Here is a 13,614-nt window from a genome sequence, read left to right as displayed (position 1 = left end):
TTTCTACTGGAAGTTTTTTCTCTTTTTTTTTTTCCCCTCAAGTTTGTGAAATAAGAACCTAATCCTCCCCCACCCCCCCGCAAAAAGGTGGTTTTATTAAAGCACAGGAACAAGACCTGTGGGCAGGAAGAGCTGCTGAACCTAATACTTTTGGCTGGTACCAATTTAAATTGAGGGCAGTGTGATCAGCTAAGTTGTGTTAATTTGAATTGGGTGAAGGGGTTCTGTTTCTGCCACATCCCTGGTTCAGGACATGACTGAACAAATTTCTTATTAATACTGCTCCTCTCCCATCTGAGAGTTAATTAATAATATTTTTTTACCTGTGCTGAGAATTCAGTAAAGTATATGTGAAATATTTATGCTTCTAATTTTAAATAAAGTGGTGGTATAATTAGAAATATTATTAGGGGAAAAGAAAATGAACCCTTGAATCCAAGGCTTCATTTTAAAGATTTGTTTGCTTTGCTTTGGTAGTTAGAGAGGAATTAGTTAAGAATATACACAGAAGTGTTCAGACTTTAATAATTACCCTGTATAGTATATGAAAGAAAAATTAAGTTGAAGACTTTTCTATCTGTGAACTGGAAACCACCATCATCAAAATCACCCGTGCTGCTTGTTGGACGTATAAATTCCTGGGCCTGCTCCTGACATAGTGAATGAAAATCTGTGATATGCCCCTGGAATCTGCCATTGAGTGGCTTTCCTGGTGTGTTATAATGTTGACACACAGTCCAGTTTAAGAGCTTCCCTGGTAAGAATTGTTTTGGAAGCTCTCAGATTTTTAGAAATGTACTGTTTTTCCAGATCCTGGCAAGGAACTATGGGGCTAACAGAAAAGCAGATCCAAAACCAAATTTTGTGAGTCACCAAACACATAATGGCACCCTAAAATCATAAAAAGTTTCTGTTTTCATGTCCCAAGTCTTTTTTTTTTTTTTAAGATTTTATTTATTTGATAGAGACACAGCGAGAGGGGGAACACAAGCAGGGGGAGTGGGAGAGGGAGAAGCAGGCTTCCCGCAGAGCGGGGAGCCCGATGTGGGGCTCGATCCCAGGACGCTGGGATCATGACCTGAGCCGAAGGCAGACGCTTAACGACTGAGCCACCCAGGTGCCCCTCATGTCCCAAGTCTTAACTGGGCCTGATTTCTTGTGGCCTCCAGATGAATAGTAAGGTAGTGAAGGCCAGCGTTTAATAGGCCGAACAAATCAGCCCTCAGAACAGCAGTGTTCAAACAGTGGAGATCTTCGCCTGCTCTTAACTGTAGGTCTTGGAAAATTTGCACTCATTTCTTATAGGACTATATTTTTATTTATTTATTTATTTATTTATTTATTTATTTTAAAGATTTTATTTATTTGACAGAGAGAGTGAGAGAGCACAAGCAGGGGGAAGCAGTAGAAGGAGAGGGAGAAGCAGGCTTCCCGCAGAGCAGTGAGCCCGATGCGGGGCTCGATCCCAGGACCCTGGGATCATGACCTGAGCCGAAGGCAGACGCTTAACCGACTGAGCCACCCAGGCGCCCCGGACTATATTTTTAAAGTCTGTGTCTATTAAGATTTACAGTGTATATACCCTTTATTATTTATTTATTTATTTTTTGAGAGAGCATGTGGTAGAAGGGGGGCAGAGGGAGAGGGAGAGAATCTCAAGCAGGCTCCATGCCCAGCACAGAGCCTGACATGAGACTCAATCTCGCAACCTTGAGGTCATGACTTAAACCAAAATCAAGAATCAGATTGAACTGGGGCACCTGAGTGGCTCATTCTGTTAAGTGTCTGCCTTCAGCTCAGGTCACAATCTCAGGGTCCTGGATCGAGCCTTGCATCAGGCTTCCTGCCCAGTGGAGTGTCTGTTTCTCCCTCTGCCCCTCCCCCCATCCCCACTCATGCTTGCTCTCTCTCTCAAATAAATAAAATCTTTAAAAAGTAAAAATAAAAAAGAGTCAGACTTAACTAAGTCATCTAGGCATCCCCAGTGTGTATACCCTTTAATCCAGTGATTCTATATGCAGCATTTTGCCCGTGTTTTGAATTTGTTGGGGGGACTCAAATTTTTTTTTTTTTTTAAGATTTTATTTATTTGACAGAGACACAGCGAGAGAGGGAACACAAGCAGGGGGAATGGGAGAGGGAGAAGCAGGCTTCCCGCCAAGCAGGGAGCCTAGCCTGATGTGGGGCTCGATGCCAGGACCCTGGGATCATTACCTGAGCCGAAGGCAGACACTTAAAGACTGAGCCACCCAGGCGCCTCTCAAACTTTTTTTTTTTAAAGATTTTATTTATTTATTTGAGAGAGAGCGAGCACAAGAAGGGGGAGCAGGAGAGGGAGAAGCAGACTCCCCGCTGAGCAGGGAGCCCAATGTGGGGCTCGATCCCGGGACTCCAGGATCATGACCTGAGCCGAAGGCAGTCTCTTTAACCAACTGAGCCACCCAGGCGCCCCTCAGACTTTTTTTTATAGATGTACATAATTTTGTAAATTCCCACAGGATTTTTTTTTTTTTTTTTGCTATTTGGTTAAATATGTGTATAATAGAGGAAATAAATAATTTGAAGTAAAAAGTATTTTAATCAGTATATTATTAAATTGTATTATAAAGTTTAATACCTCAAGAATATTACTAATTTGTAAAGACAGAAGACTGAATTTTCCCAGTCAAGTGATGTGCAATATTCATTTTAATTATATAATAAAAAGCACAGTCTACAAATTTCAGATGGTGTGCTTTGGGGATTGAATATATAAATTAAGATTTAACTTTTAATTTATGTATCAACAAAAGCTGGGGTGGGGATTGCTTTCCTGACCTGTTATTTTGAGAAACTTATATTCTACTCTCTTAAAAAATCAAAGCAATTTATTTATGTTTTATAGTGTTCAAACTTTGTTTCCAAATGAAAATCTTAAGTGAGGAGGTTTCAGGCTGCTATTTATAAACAAATTACCCATCTCCTCAAAAACAAAAAAGAAGTCATGTAAATTGGATACTGTCAGTTTCCTTTTTATAACCCTGGCATTTCAAATACTACAAACATTTTGATATGGTATATAATGCATATATGTATATATGCAGTTCTGTTCCAATGATGCAACCTATGTATGTGATAATAAAATAAAATTTATTTATTTATTTTTTTTTTTTAAGATTTTATTTATTTATTTGAGAGAGAGAGAATGAGAGAGACAGCACATGAGAGGGGGGAGGGTCAGAGGGAGAAGCAGACTCCCCGCCGAGCAGGGAGCCCGATGTGGGACTCGATCCAGGGACTCCAGGATCATGACCTGAGCCAAAGGCAGTCGCTTAACCAACTGAGCCACCCAGGCGCCCTAAAATAAAATTAAAAAAAAAAGATTATCTTAAGTTATGTTCACCATTTTGATACTCTGTTAACTAACTTGCCATATCTTGGTGTTCTTTATGCTTTTTTGTTTTTAACCAGTAATCCACTGTGGATGCAAATTAAACAATATAAACAGAAAAACCATTTAAAAGCATGTAGTCAGGGGGCGCCTGGGTGGCTCAGTCGTTAAATGTCTGCCTTCGGCTCAGGTCATGATCCCAGGGTCCTGGGATCGAGCCCCGCATCGGGCTCCCTGCTCAGTGGGAAGCCTGCTTCTCCCTCTCCCACTCCGCCTGCTTCTCCCTCTCCCACTCCCCCTGCTTCTCCCTCTCCCATTCCCCCTGCTTGTATTCCCTCTCTCGCTGTGTCTCTGTCAAATAAATAAATAAAATCTTTAAAAAAAAAAAAAAAAAAGCATGTAGTCAAAACCATTGGGTTCACTGCCAATATTTAGCTGGATGCTAAGTGCCTTACATGGTTAAATCATGAACCAGTTCATCTGCTTACCTAGAAGCTCACATGTAAGCCCTCAGATTGGCCCAGTTTTGAAGAAAATATCTTTGTATTTGTGTTTTAAATACAGATAACTGAAACAGGGACTTACTCTTGTAGCACTGGCACAGCATGGGCATACATGCCACCATGTACACACACACTCTGAGAGGTAGATACCACGGTATTCATTTCCACTCTGTAATGATCACATGAATGAATGAATGAATGGCAGGAAGAAGGGAGAAAGAGGCAGGAATCTAAATGTCCATGGATAGGGCATTAGTCAATAATGATGCAGTGCTATATATACAGGGGAAATTTGCAGGTGTATATGCTAATGTGGAAAGCACCTTGCAGCGCAGTATATATAATGTGAAACTGGTTTTGTATAAAATGAATATATGTATGCTCCGGCGCTTTCTGGAAGAATACATACCACACTGGAGAGTTGAAGTGGGGAACAGTTGGATGTTTGGGAAGACTTAACATTTTTATTTTTATTTTTTATTTAAAAAAATATTTATTTATTTGACAGAGGGTGGGAGAGCGAGAGAGCATGGGCAGGGGGAGGAGCAGAGGGAGAGGGAGAAGCAGGCTTCCCAGCTGAGCAGGGAGCCCAGCCTGGGGCTCAATCCCAGGACCCTGAGATCATGACCTAAGCCGAAGGCAGACGCTTAATCGACTGAGCCACCCAGGCACCTGAGTTTAAATATCTTAACAGCCAATTCTTTATAAATCACTACAGCATTGCCTTGATAATAAATCAAGCAGGTTGGGTTTCTGTCTGGAGAAAAGTTCCATTTAAACCTTCTTGCCCTTGCCTTTCATTAGGATTCTGATAATCCTGACCTTCGAGACCGAGGCTATATTTATTGGCGCCTTCTCTCAACGGACCCTGTCACAGCCAAAGAAGTAGTCTTGTCTGAGAAGCCACTGATCTCTGAGGAGACAGATCTTATTGAGCCAACTCTGCTGGATGAGCTAATCTGCCACATTGGATCTTTGGCTTCGGTGTACCATAAGCCTCCCAATGCTTTTGTGGAAGGAAGTCATGGAATCCATCGCAAACACTTGCCAATACATCATGGGAGGTAAGCAGGTGAACTAGGTTTTGACTGAGAAGTAACTGTTTAGACAGAGTTGGTCTTCCTCATGCTTTTATAGTCTAGAAAAGAACTTGCTGTGCATTTTGCAAACCTGCTATACTGCCCTGGGGGCTCCATCTGATACTAGTGAGCACAAACATAATAGGTGAAAGGCCCCTCTGTGTTCTAATCTGGGAGTAGATAAAATAATGGCTTTAGAAGATGGTGAAGATCTTCTAAACTGATAAAGTTTGAGAGTTGCTTAAGTCTGCAGATGAGGCTAGAAATCTTGTCAGGGCTGAAAATTTGGAAGAAAGTCTGTGTGTACCTTTAGCTTTTTTGTTTGTTTGTTTTAAGATCTTATTTATTTGAGAGCGACAGAGGGCGGGGGGGGGGGGGGGGGGGGGGAGGGGGGGGAGCAGCAAAGGGAGAAGTAGACTCCTTGCTGAGCAGGGAGCCCAGCGTGGGGCTGGATCCCAAGGACCTTGAGATCCATGACCTGAGCCAAAGGTAGCAGCTTAACCGATTAAGCCACCCAGCACCCCTACCTTTAGTGTAACTTTCGATGAAGCTTATGGATAAAGTTAGCAGATACTCCTTTTGTGCTGTAAAGCTGAAAATGAAGTAATATTTGTAGGATTGTTTTTAAAAGCAGACTAGATTCCTTCCTTCTACTGGCTTTGGGCTTTGTTCTTTTTCTAGCTCCTTAAGGTGTAAGGGTAGGTTTGAGATTTTTCTTGCTTCTTGAGGTAAGCCTATATTGCTCTTATCTTCCTTCTTAGAATAGCTTTTGCTGCATCCCAAAGATTTTGGACAGTTATGTTTTCATTTTCATTTGTCTCCACGTATTTTTTTTATTTCCTCTTTGATTTCTTGGTTGACCCATTCATTGTTTAGGAGCATGTTGTTTAGCCTCCATGTATTTACGTTCTTCTCTCAAATTTTCTTGTGGTTAATTTCTAGTTTCATACCATTGTGGTCAGAAAAGATGTATGATACGATTTCAGTCTTTTTGAGTTTATGAGACTTGTTTTGTGACCTAAGATGTGATCTATTTTAGAGAATGTTCCATGTACACTTGGAATACACACAAAAATGTGTATTTCGCTGTTTTTGGCTGGAATGTTCTGAATATATCTGTTAAAAAGCATCTAGTCCTATGTGTCATTCAAAGCCACTGCTTCCTTGTTGGCTTTCTGTATGGATAATAATATCCACTGATATAAGTAGGGTGTTGTCCCCTGCTGTTATTGAACTACTGTCAGTTTCTTCCTTAATGTCTATTAATAGTTGCTTTATTTATTTAGGTGCTCCCATTTTGGGTGCATAAATATTTATAATTGTTATATTCTCTTGTTAGTGTGGTGCCCATCTTTCTTTGTCTCTTGTTACAGTCTTCATTTTGTCTGTTTTGTCCAGTATAAATATTATCACCCCATCTTTCTTTTTGCATCCATTTGCATGGTAAATGTTTTTCCATCCCTTCATTTTGAGTCTGCATGTGTCTTTAGGTCTGAAGTGAGTCTCTTGTTGGCAGCATATAGGTGGCTCTTGCTTTTTTATTCATTCAGTCACCCTGTGTTTTTTGATTAGAGCATTTAGACAGAGCTGGGATGCAGCAGTACTGTTCTAAGAGGTAAGATTACAGCAGTACCTTCCTGAGGCCAACTCAGGAAGCAAGTAAAATCCCAACCTAATCTTACACCTAAAGGAACTAGAAAAAGAACAAAGCACAAAGCTGGTAGAAGGAAGGAAATAGTAAAGATTAGAGCAGAAATAAAGGAAACAGAGACCAAAAAAATAGTAGAACAGATTAAGGAAACCAGGAGCTGGTTCTTTGAAAAGATCAATAAAATTGCTAAACCTTTAGTCAGACTCATCAAAAAAAAAAAAAAAAGAGAGAAAGGACATACTTAAAAAGGAAAGGACATACTTAAAAAGGAAGGGACAGGGGCGCCTGGGTGGCTCGGTTGGTTAAGCGGCTGCCTTCCGCTCAGATCATGATCCCGGGGTCCTGGGATTGAGCCCCGCATCGGGCTCCCTGCTTGGCGGGAGGCCTGTTTCTCCCTCTCCCACTCCCCCTGCTTGTGTTCTTTCTCTAGCTGTCTCTCTCTGTCAGTTAAATAAATAAATAAAATCTTTAAAAAAAAAAAAAAGTAAAGGACAACATCCAAGCAAATGTTTATTGATGTTCATTAGCCTTCACTTGAGTTGACTCTTTGGTTTTAGGGCAGGTGCTGTGATTTTCACCCAAAGGAAGTTGAGGCTTCATAAGGATTAGGCCTTGTAACAGTAGAGTGTTTCTCCTGTAGGCAAGCATATTTAATCTTCTAGATGTGACATTTGACTTCTAAGTACATCATCTCCCAGTCTGTTAAGTTTGGGTAATAAATAGGGATTTTCGTTTTAACTTGCCTCTGTAGCCATATTTATATGCCATTTCGATTACCCTGTCTCCTGATAACTTTTGACCCTCAGAGGGGGGAAGTGACACAGATCAACAAATAAAAACAACCCTTTCTAGAACACAAGAAAAGAACCAGTATTTAAACTATAAAAAAGAAACAATCTCTTACATAAGGTCTCTATCTGATTAATAGTCTTATGCGGTTCCTTTTTAGATAATTGTTTTCTTTTTGGTTGATTTGTGTTTGTATTGTCTTTTTAAGGGAAACACAAATGCATAAAAATCGCTTTTGAAATAAATAGGGATGATACATTGCTGCAAATGGCGTATTCATAATAGCACTGACATTACCTAGCTCTCTTCTGCAGCATTCAGTTAAGTGATGTGCCTCTGACATGAAATACAGCTACACTATAAAACCTTACTCTGCCTCTTCTAGAAATCTAAAAATGCTTACTTAACCAAATCTTTTAAAATCACTTGAGAAAGGGAAAAGTGCTTTTTAGTTGGCTATTGCTTACTAAAACTTGTCAGCTGCTCTGGGCGGGGGAGGTGAGATGGTAAATAGTTGTCTACTTTAGGAAAACCTCACCTTTTAAAAATATCGCTTTGGTGTCAGTTACACAGTTATTTCCCAGGAGTTTACATGGGAACTGTTTTCACGTTAATTTTCCTGTGTTTGTCATTTAGAAAGAATGCATAATGATTTACCATGTTCTTGTAGAAACTACAGGATCACTTACTTCTTTTCATTTAACTCACTTTATCTTCTCATGGAAAGAAAATATGTGCATTGTTACCTATTCTGCCTTCTATTTAGAGGTATTGATAAACAGTATGACAGAACACTTCTTAAATGGCACATGTCATAAGATGATAGAATTTCATGTTCAGAGAATATCCTTTATAGAGATTTCATATATTTCTTGGCAGGAGTATATGAAATTGCTTCCCCCTTTTGACTTCGTTATTAATTTTTGGCTATATTTGCCCCTCTTCCCCCAATCTAGATACTTCTCATCTTGGCTTCCTTGACACTTTTTGCTCCTAAGTCATCTTTCTTAGATTGTTTTTCTGTCTTTAATCTTTGCTGTTCTGTGTTCATTCTCTTCTCTGATCATTAATCTTGATTGTGTTGCAAGGCTCATTCTGAACCTTCTCTTTCTGTGCTTCTCTTTGTATTCCTTTCAGGAGCTGATCTACTAAACACAAGCCACTGATCTCTTTTTTTTTTTTTTTTTAAGATTTTATTTATTTATTTGACAGAGAGAGAACACAAGCAGGGGGAGTGGGAGAGGGAGAAGCAGGCTTCCCGCTGAGCGGGGAGCCCGATGCGGGGCTCGATCCCAGGACCCTGGGATCATGACCTGAGCCGAAGGCAGACGCTTAACGACTGAGCCACCCACGCGCCCCAGCCACTGATCTCTTACAAGGCTTTACATTTTATATCATGTTTTCATTTCATCCTGTCTAAAATAGATCCCTGTGACATGGTTATTTTATTGATGAGGAATCTTTGTCTCAGAAAAGTTGTCACTTGTCCAAGATCACACAGCTGGTAATATTTGGGGCCAACACTTGATCTTTGTCTTCTTACTCTAGACCACCTTCAGGTTCCTCTGTCATTATGAGGAGCATCACCAGTCTTTTGCTTCTTTGATTATTCTTTGACTTTGATTATTCATTCTTCTCTCTTACATGTTCAAGAAAATATTGTTAATGGAATTTTTACATTATTTTTTTCTTCGTATTATATAAATCTTAGAAAACATGCAAGATAGAGTGGGATAACAAACTCCTATGTACTCATCACTCAGCTTCAACAGTTCTCACTATTTTGCCCAGCTTGTTTCATGTATCACCTCCACAATTTTTTATTTTTTGAGGGAGGTGGAGTATTTTAAGTCAAATCCCAGACTTCCTATTGTTTCACCTTTACTTGGTATCTCTAATAGACAAGGACTTTTTTTTTTTTAATCACAGTAAATTACCCAGCCTAAGAAAATTAGAAATAATTATTTAATATTGCATAAGCAGTCTTAACTACTTTCAGATTTTCTTAATTGTCATTCTCTGTTCTCTTTTAAAATTTATCTGAGATTGGTTTTACTTTGTTTTTAAATGTTTGGAAGAATTCACAGTGAAGCCATCTGAGCCTGGGATTTTCTTTGTGGGATTTCCCCTCTTCCCTCCTCCCCCACTTTTTAAATTGATATATCATTTATAATAATCTTTTTTTTTTTTTTAAGATTTTATTTTTTTATTTGACAGAGAGAGACACAGCGAGAGAGGGAACACAAGCAGGGTGAGTGGGAGAGGGAGAGAAGCAGGCCTCCCGCGGAGCAGGGAGCCCGATGTGGGGCTCGATCCCAGGACCCTGGGATCATGACCTGAGCCGAAGGCAGATGCTTAACGACTGAGCCACCCTAATAGTGCACTAACCTTTAGTGTATATAGCTCAGTAGATTTTTACATATGTATACAATCATAACCACCACCCTGATCAGATATTTCCAGCACCCTAGAAGATTCTTCATGCCCCTTTTCTGTTAATACCCACTCTCCAAAGATTACCATTGTTTTGACTTCTATCGCTACAGTTTTGCTTATTCTTGAACACAATATAAATCAATTATATGTTTCTATTTATTGGTATATAGTATTCCATGGCCCCAATATACCACAATTTACTTATATCTTCTGTTGATGTACCTTTGGATTTTTTTCAGTTTGGGGCTCTTATGGATAAAGCTGCTATGAATATTCTTGTGTACATCTTAGTAGACTTATATACTTACTTCTCTTGTGTATACAACTAGGAATGGAATTGCCGGGTTATAGAATAGATGTATATTTAGCTATCGGAGACACTGCCTGTTTTCCCAAGAGATCGTACCAGTGTACATTTCCAGCTGTGTATGAGTTCTAGGTGATCCACATCCTGACGAGCACTTGGGGTTGTCAGTCATGTTAATTTTTGCCATTCTGGCAGATATGTGATGGGATCTTGCTTCAGTTTTCATTTGCATTTTCCTGTTGAGTAGAGATGGCTTAAGTCCCTCTTCATGTGTACAGACTGCTAGTAGATCATCCTTTGTGATATGCCTGATCTTCTCCTTATTTTTTTAATGAGTTCTCTTGTCAATTTTAGGAATTCTTTATATAATAATTGAATGATTTATAGGAATCTTTTATGTGATTTCGGTACATGTCTTGTCAGATACATGTGTTGTGAGCATCTTTTTTTGTAGTCTGTGGAACATACTTTCTCTTGTTCTCTCTAGATGGTGTTATTTGAAGAAGAGATGCTCTCAGTTTTAGTGAAGTCCAGATCATCATTTTTTTTCTTTTATACTTAGTGTTTTCTGTAGAAACTTTTGTCTACTCCAAGGCCATCAAGGGACTCTCCTAGATTTTCCCCTTCACATTTATGTTGGCTTTGTCTCTTTAATTTTTATTTTGTGAGGTATAAGAGTCAAGGCTCATTTTTTCCCTCACACAGCTATCCAGTTGACCCAGCAATATCTATTATCTCATGGAACTCACCACTTTTTATTTTTATGTATGGTGGCAGTAGCTGTTTAGATTAGTGTTTGCTGATTCCACACTCATTCTTCCAACTTCAGTCCATTTGACACACAGGTGCTAGAGTAATGTTTCTGTAATATTACTTTTAGTTCTTCGTTCAACAAATCAAAGTGATTCTGCATTGCCTATCAAAAAAATTAACTTCCCAGGCTAGTTTTCAGTTTTATCTCCCTCATCTTCTCTTTCCCAAAATCTTAATCCCAGTTTCTGCTCCTGCCAATAAAATTTTTTTTACCACCCCTAATGTCAGATTGTTCATTTCTGTGCCTTTGCACAAACCATCCATTCCTTTAAGATAAGTCTCTCCCTGGTAGTTCCTCACAACTGTGCTGTTCTTCAAAATCTAGTCATAAAACCATTCTCAGAAGCTTTTAGAATCAGCCCTACCTGGCTTGTTCTGTTTCTTAGCTGTATCCCGTCATTGTGCAGATGCTCATACAGTACTCATTTCTGCTATTACACAGTGAATGTGCTTTGCAGTCATTTTGTAAATGCAGCTTTTTGTTGTTGTTTAAGTTATTTGAGGACAGGAAATAGCTTTCCTTTTTAAAAAATATGGCTCGAAGGTTCTCATTATCATGCTCCATTATAGTGTAGGTGCTCAGTTAAAATTGACTGACTGCTAAGGTTATATAGTATACATTTATTTTCATTTTAGCAACTATATATATATATATTTATTTTTTTACTGAACTAAGTGGCTTTATTGGGGAGAGTCAGGATTACAGTTTACTTAAGAGTTGGCATTGGGGCCCTTCTTGCCAAAAGTGGGCACAACGTTGACAAAGCGCCGGTTGTACTGCATCCGCCACTTGGCTCGGCCTGTCTTCTTTTTCTCCTGTTTGGCCACCTTGGGAGTCTGCCCTCTTACTTTCCCAGCACGGGCCAGAGAACCATGGACCTTACCTCCAAGCATGAGGCCGGCTACTTCCAGGGTGGTCAGAGCCTCCACTCCACACTGACCTAGGGTAGCCTCATCCTCCATGGGCGTGCCTGCCAGGAGCACGACTTGATCTACTGGAGCGATGCCCTCCAGGGAGGCTACATGAGCCTTGATATGGGCGACTGTCTCCTGGCCGGTCACCTCGAGGGTGTGTAGCTCCTGGGCATGGACAAAGAGCTGTATGTTGGCGACTGGGCTGCGGGCACCGCAGCCACTACCGCGAAGATGGAGTCGAGAAAGAGCTTAGCAACTGTATTTTGATAAAAATAAGAATTGCTGATTTTGGGGGCACCTGGCTGGCTCAGTCGGTAGAGCATGCAACTCTTGATCTCGGTGTTGTGAGTTCGAGCCCCACAGTGGGTGTAGAGATTATTTAAAAATAAAATCTTAAATAATACTGCAAAAAAAATAAAATAAGTAAGTTTTATATTTTTGTTTTTTGTTTGTTTTTTTCCTCCTCCTGTGTTTTATAGATCTGACATTCACTTGTGCCTTGTTATTACGTCCTGGGTGAAACTGACTTTTCTCTTTTCCCCTGTGCGTGCGTGCGTGTGACTGCAGCACTGATGCAGGTGACAGCCCTGTTGGCACCACCACAGCCACGACCCTGGAACAGCCTCAGGTTATCCCCTCCCAAGGTGACCTTCTAGGAGACCTCTTAAACCTTGACCTCGGTCCCCCAGTCAATGTGCCACAGGTGTCCTCCATGCAGATGGGAGCAGTGGATCTCTTGGGAGGAGGACTAGATAGTCTGGTAAGTATCTTTCTTCCTTCTTTCTTTCGGTTATTTAAAATTTTTGATATGCTAAAGAGCTTTAGATTATTCAGCTTTTTAGAACTAGGCCTTTCCTTGATGAGCAGAGCAATGTCCTTTGATAAAGGACAGGATTTTTTGTCTTCATAGAATTAATTGATATTGTCAATTAATTGTTATGGGGCATGTTTACAACTGTGCGGGATTGTTTTGTTGTCCTGCCTCTAAATAGAATTTTTGATATTTAGCCAACCTATTGTTCAGCAATCTTAATATTTGGTATCCTTTCCAGAGCTTAGTACTCCTGCTTCTTAACTCTGGATAGCCCTTGTAATTCCTTTTTTCCTGAACAGCATTTAAATGACCTCACAGAGATCATCCTATCTTGAGGCTTTCAAACCTTTGCCTTTTTAATATTTTATTGGTTTATGCCCCAATTCTGAAAGGTTTTGAGGCAGCCATTTGAGCCATTTGTGTAAAAAATGTACCTTTATTACAGTTGGGGAGTGCTGCTTGATTGGTTCTTTTTGCCCCCCTTCTTCCTCGCACCCATACTTCCAATTTAATTAGCTTCCAGGATTCTAATAATAAAAGGCTCCAAAGTCCAGAGTATCTGTGAATATGTGCCACCAGTGGGGACTAAAATTACTTTTTGTTGAGGTACAAGATAAATGAGAAATATTAAGGATGACCTTCCATCTGTGTAGAGAAGACCAGAAAAGTAACTTATATGTAAGTTATATATATATGTGTGTGTGTCACATCACATGGCTCTCTACAAACCAGGTTTTTAATTGTGGTGGAATTAGAGGGGCTCTTTTAGCTAGACACTTGTACATGTTTGTCTGCAAAGATGCCCAACAAACTTACTTCCCAACATCAGAAATCGGAAGACATGCCATAGATACAAAAATATATGTTCTCAGAGATTACATAAACTAAACAGCCTCACTTTCTGCTACACACACCAGCATTTTCTCTTCTACCTTAT

At 39.9% G+C, this 13,614-nt stretch overlaps 2 protein-coding genes across 4 annotated transcripts in view; one reads left to right on the top strand and one right to left on the bottom strand.

Annotated features, from left to right (window-relative positions):
* The window catches only part of AP2B1 (adaptor related protein complex 2 subunit beta 1), a 125,593-nt gene that overhangs the window by 54,044 nt on the left and 57,935 nt on the right, over positions 1-13,614 (top strand). For all 3 annotated transcript variants that reach the window (XM_032429313.1, XM_032429311.1, XM_032429312.1), the window contains exons 13-14: positions 4,678-4,937; positions 12,431-12,623. In XM_032429313.1, coding sequence (XP_032285204.1) covers positions 4,678-4,937; positions 12,431-12,623 — 453 coding nt within the window. The remainder of the gene's footprint in view (positions 1-4,677; positions 4,938-12,430; positions 12,624-13,614) is intronic.
* Positions 9,770-12,112, bottom strand: LOC116647677 (putative ubiquitin-like protein FUBI-like protein ENSP00000310146; the record flags this gene model as incomplete). The annotated part of the gene is made up of 1 exon (XM_032429232.1): positions 9,770-12,112. A coding segment is annotated over one exon (453 nt), but the record flags the coding sequence as incomplete, so codon positions are not given.

This window comes from Phoca vitulina, unplaced genomic scaffold, assembly GCF_004348235.1.
Source record: "Phoca vitulina isolate PV1807 unplaced genomic scaffold, GSC_HSeal_1.0 scaffold40, whole genome shotgun sequence".
In the NCBI taxonomy this organism is placed as follows: Eukaryota; Metazoa; Chordata; class Mammalia; order Carnivora; family Phocidae; genus Phoca; species Phoca vitulina.
Note: the sequence above shows the minus strand (reverse complement) of the source record. Positions and strands in the feature narration are given on the sequence as shown.